At 31.0% G+C, this 6,000-nt stretch overlaps 1 protein-coding gene across 1 annotated transcript in view; it reads right to left on the minus strand.

Moving 5' to 3' along the window:
- Nucleotides 1–6,000, minus strand: part of LOC106469205 — a 41,001-nt gene that overhangs the window by 21,905 nt on the left and 13,096 nt on the right. Inside the window, exons 2-3 of the mRNA XM_013929672.2 lie at nt 3,850–3,923; nt 2,300–2,473 (exon numbers count right to left, since the gene is read on the minus strand). Of these exons, the coding sequence (XP_013785126.2) occupies nt 2,300–2,473; nt 3,850–3,923 (248 nt within the window). The remainder of the gene's footprint in view (nt 1–2,299; nt 2,474–3,849; nt 3,924–6,000) is intronic.

Consider the following 6,000-nt stretch of genomic DNA (forward strand, 5'->3'; position numbering starts at 1 on the left):
TCCCTATCCTGTCATTATAAAATTATTCATTAGCAAAAACATCAATAGCCAAGATCAGATGTAAAGTAAAGGAGAAAACTCTCCGAGAATTTTGTATATAATGTTCAATGACTTTGTTTACTTGTTCTACCTATAACTACTCTAAATGGCTGCGGATTTACTGGCGCATGACCAATTAGAAAACACTCATAGAAGAGAAAGACAAAAGCAACAGACTGAAGCAAACTGGAATTGCTACTTTTAGAAAAGCTGTTCAACTTGTTTTGGAGTTAAAATCCATCAGTTGGTGATAAACAGCTGAACAGATAATTAAGACAGCTAACAAAGAATCACCTCATGCTTTGTAAAGATAACATATATAAACTCAGAAGGACTAATTCTACTAATATAGTGAAGTCTCAAAAGGAAGCTCTGCTAAATCTGAAAAATTTCTCATATGTAGAAACCAGGGATATTTTGTAATGGATTACAAAGGGCAACATTCCAGTTGAGAATGCTCAAATAATACGAAACATGGTCAAGTGGTCATTGTTGTGGTCCATAAAAACACTAAAGCAATGATTAAAAAGAATAAAAAACAAGTAAATTGTCAAAAATATTTCCTTTTTTTTAAATTCAAGTGTGTGGAATTCCACCTGGAATACAGAAGTGTAGAAGAGTAACATAGACTGGCAGAACATGATGGACAAAATTAAATTGGGATGAATAAATCACATCTCTGATAAGAAAACTTCTGAAGGAAGCTTGCTCACAACACAAGTCAGTGCAATCATAAAAATATCACAATGTAGCTACAGCAACTATTGATTGACCATTATCCACCTATGCTTGAAACTAAAAATTAAGGTAGTGTTAAAAGTTCCTATGAAAGAAAAATTTAAGATCAAAACTGCCATAGGAAATTTTTCTGTGCAACATATGTTAGTGGTGAAAATGAAACATAAGAGCATTTTAAGAAAAAAAACTTCATAAAAAAGTGTTAATATTATTCTCAAAAGATGTGTGTGATGAAAAGATCTCTGTGCACCGTTTTCTAATTTCAATGCCTGAAGATAAACTTCCTGACCGCTAGACAAAGATTTTGTTAAAAGTAAAGAAAATATAAACAACAAGCCTTTATCTTCTTCAAATGGAATAGAACTATAGAATAGCTATTCTTTTGTATGTATGAAATACAGAAAATATGGGATTCAGTCCTACTGCTCCTGCTGATCAGCTACAGAATCATAGCTTAAAACTACCTGTCACATTTCAGTATTTCCTATATTTTGTAAAGAACTGATGGTACTGTTAGATCTCTTCTGAGACTTCCAAGGATAGAGATAAGTTTGATCAAACTTACATCAATTACACCATTTAAGTTGGATGCAATGTGTCAGTGACAAAACAAAAAGGTTTTATTATGTCAACAAGGCTAAGTCGAGATTCCAGTTTGGTGATGTAATGTGATTAAGTATTATTAAGTCTATATGCAATAAGTATTGGCTGTTCTTCAACAAAAAAACATGTCAAGTCAAAGGCTGTTCACCATGACCAGATATGAAATGTGATAAGAAACCCTATTATTTATAAGAGAAAGAGACTAAACTAGATGAGGATTGACTTAATAAAATATCATAAAATAAACAATAATTAACTAAAAATGTCATGTACCATCCAGTACCATCACAGGGGCAGATCTTCCAGAACTTAGCTTAAGGAAAGAAAACACACGAAAAGTTTCCAATACAGAAGAGACTTCCATAGTTCAAAAACCTGAAGACAGTGTTTAAAGTTAGCAAATTTCTGATTATGACAATGATCAACCAACGCTAACTCAAACCTATCATTTTGAATAATGGAAGAAGAGACTCCCAGAGAGATTTACTTCTTGGAGGGAGCAGAATATATACTATTGCAAGTCTTTTTTTGTATACTGTTTGTTGCTAACGGAGTTGAAAAATATTGCTTTAGGAAAAACCATGGGCTTGTCTATGGTTAAATAAAATTGACAAGTTTCAGTGGTATGGAATTTTTGAATCAACAATCATACTCATTTGATAGAGCATGTTTGATAAACATCAGTGTTCACCCAAACACTATGTACTGAAGCATGGTTTTGGTTTTTGTTCATAGTACCCACCATTTTTGAATGAGATAAAAACTACCCCATGCTAAAAAAAATTCACAATAGCTCACATAAATAATGAATAAAACTACAGTAGCTTGGTCAAAGTGATAAAGTAATTTAAATTAATATTTTTCTATTGTAATATCTGAACATGATAACCTATAAAATTAAATATCAAAATTTTCTTACCTCTTTTATTTTATTGTATAATTCCTTGACTAATAATTCATCCCTTGCAGCAATTTCTTCTTTTTCCTTTTGGATCTGAATAGCAACTTCTTTCTCCTCGTGCTCAATCTCTTGAATCAATTTCTCACTGGCTTTAGCTTCCTCCTCTCTCTCTTTAGCTTTCTCTTCTAACAGCTGTAAACACCAAACAAGTTCCCATATATAAAGATGAACATAAATTGAAGTTCCTGCTACAATACGATAAACAGCATTTTAAACCTTTAAATAACTACACTTCATCAGTCTTAATGTTATTTTTTCTTATATCTTATTAAAAATACACAAATATAAATTTTAACACTTACTAAAATTATTTTGTTCTTTTTCTCAACTAGCGCATACAAAAATTGAGCACTTTTTTTTCAAAAAAATTTCAACATTTACTAAAATGGTCATCTTTAACCTTGCACCCTTATGGTCAGTGCTGTTGTGTGAAAATAATTATTATTGCACTGGTAATTTTATCACCATTTTATGGTTTTTGTTCGTACAAGAAGTTTGTACAAGACCTTGCAATAAAGATCCTTGAAATTGTTTATGTTATGTTGCAATGCATTTGATTCATGTGTTACTAGTATTTTCAAATGTGTTTCAAATCATTGCTTTTTCAAGTGTCAGTTGCTTCTTTTCTACTGTATGCCACTCAAAAACTTTTCCGAATTATATAATGCACTTCCATGGTTGAGAAACAACATCTATTCACACAAGCTATCTTCAAACATTCTTTGATTTACTCTTGAAAAGAGGGATATCTGAGACATATGCAAGTAAAAAAAGCCTATGTGGAAAAAGAAAGCATTTTCCCAACCTAAAACAAACAATCCAGTTTCAGAATGATACAAAAATCAAACAATTTTTAGGCATTACATAATGGAGACTAAAACATATAGACACAAAACTATGCAAAGTGTTAAGACAAAATGTCATTTGACCCATTGGAGTACTTGTTTAATATTTTAATATGAAAAGACAAAAATAGTCAATATTGTGCTTTTATTTTCTAGTTAATCTTATTTCAACATACAATGCTTAATAACTCCAGAAAGTACCTTTATCAGTACACATAGATTTTTTTTTCTTGGTGAAGTTAACAAAATGATACATATTACAATGTTTAACATGATATTATGCTAAGAAGTTCCCCACCAAAGTGAGTAGAAAAACAAATCACACATAAAAACAATAAAAAGTTTAGAGAAAAAAACATCTTACAACTTTTATGAGTACTGGAAACAAACATTTTTTTTTACTTTACTTTGTGCTATCTTAATGTGAAGGTATATGCTCTAAATTAAAATTATACACACTGAATCCTTTAGTTTACAGCAGCTTCTTTTAAATTCCTCAAATGGATTCTTAAACCTTTCAACATTTACTTTAACAGAACTTTGAAATTTTCTGAAAAGCTAAAAACAATTTGCATGAAGGTAACATTTTTCACAAAAATATACTTAGAATAAAAGTGATTTTCATAAACAAACAAGAAAAAGACTTAGGAAGTGAGCCCTTACTTTTTTCATCTGTAGTTCATATTCTCTCCTTATCTCACCAGGTTTACTGATGTGTATAGTCTCAAGAGGAAACTCTTAGGAAAAAGAAACAAAAAAAACACTTATTAGTAAAATTACACCAAGTTTTATATTTCAATGACTATGATAAATTATTTGAAAATCCCAAATAAATTGGTTTTGCTTTATATTCTAACAATGTACTAGAAAGAATCCTCATTAACTGCCTATTCTAGATGAAATGGTCAGTATATAGAAAGTTACATTCTACCAATTCAAAATAATAAAAGACAAAATATATTACACATGCTAACTGAAGAGATTCACTCATAATTGAGTACAATGAAATCAACACTTAAAATGAGTTTAATGTCAAAATTATAAAAACACCACCATCATGTAAGGTAATCCATCAACTCAGTGTTCACCTTTAACAAGTAATAACATTTTGTAGCTTCTTTTGGTAGATAATATAGTGAAACCAGCACTGACTTGTTAATGTAAGATTAACCACACAAAGATGCCTAAAGAACTTGACTATATTTTATCTGCCAAAAAATATTAGTGGTATTTTATGTAAAAAACTTGTGATACTAATTACTGCAAAAGTCAGAAAAAAACCTGATCAGAAGTTAATATACATTTATCATTCATCAAATGAGAGTAAACATTTAAAGGAAAACATTCCAAAAGTAAACATTGGTTAATGGAACGAACAATGAAGTAAAACTAGGTTGCTACATTGAATGTTTTGATGTATCCATTACATGAGTAAAATAATGAGGGAAGACAAAAATAAATGGGGGGGGGGGGGTTAAGACTATACTAATGAACAATGAAACTGTTATGTTGGCTACACCAATCTTTTTTTATGTAATGATACATGTATGCATACCACAAGTATTCTGAAGATATGAAAGACATTGTATGCATGTTTTTCTGCTAAGCCAGAGGTTATTATGTAGATGAAAATTTCTCAGTAAGTTGTCTCTTCTGACGGTGTTTCAGTTGAAGTTCTTGATCCAACAATTTCTTTGACAACTCCTGTAAGCTGAAGAATTTTGTAGGTTTCGATTGGATAATTTAAAATGGAGGAACTTAGGAATGACGTGTCAGAGCTTGCATTCAGTAAGGAAGCAAATATCGAGATTAACTTTCTTAATTTTAAAGTCCCAGGTTTGCATTACTACTCTTACACATTACACATGTAGGTACGATATATTGAACCTTTCATTGAATACAATCATACCAACTGAAAATATGCACAATTATTAATACTAATCTTATCAAAATCCAGCAAGTTTAATCATCAAAATAAATACAGTCTCCTGCATAACTACTTCTGTATAAACTCAGTGTGCAGTTTAACTATTATTATAACTTTGATAACACAGGCCTGCGAATTTAAACTTCATAAAAGTTGTTTTGGTTTTAATAACAGATCTTCCATAATTCAGCTATGCAGTTTTTGAAAATAATATTCATTTTTTTCTCATAAGGATTTTTTACAAATCGGAAAGTAAAAAAACTCTTACTTAGATCCAATTATTATTTCGTCTATCACAATGAACATTTTTTATCATTATGTTTGTTAACAAAAATACAAATAAACTGAAGAAAAGGGAAGAACATTGATGTCAAACAAATATGCATCTTCATTCATCCTGTTTTTTTTTGTGAAATCTACGTCTTTTAGTCTCAAAACTACATGTTGTGGTCTTTCTTTTATGCATTGCATCTGGATTATCTTGTTTCAATGAACAGCAGTAATCGGCCATCATGCTGATGTTCCACCTTTCCTGATTCCTCCTCTCCATTTCCCTGAGGTCTTGATGAAACCTTTCCAGATGTTTCAGGTTGAAAACAATCCCTATCATAATTTCTATTGACCTCAGATTAAGAATCAGATGAAACTGTATTAGGAGTCTCTGATGGAGTAGGTACAGGGACATCATATCCATGAGCAACAGGTCTTATAGCAGATTGAAGGTTTGGGTAAGAAATTTCCTTTTTATTTCGAGTGTTGTAGCCTTGCACGTTACATGATCAAAAATAGCAGCCATCTCCGTGGTTTCTAGGCTCGCGCCAGACCATTGGAATTCCAAAAGGCAAAGGCTTTTTCTTACCTTTAGTCCATTGTCTCAACTCTTTGAC

This window comes from Limulus polyphemus, unplaced genomic scaffold (genome assembly GCF_000517525.1).
Source record: "Limulus polyphemus unplaced genomic scaffold, Limulus_polyphemus-2.1.2 Scaffold3354, whole genome shotgun sequence".
In the NCBI taxonomy this organism is placed as follows: Eukaryota; Metazoa; Arthropoda; class Merostomata; order Xiphosura; family Limulidae; genus Limulus; species Limulus polyphemus.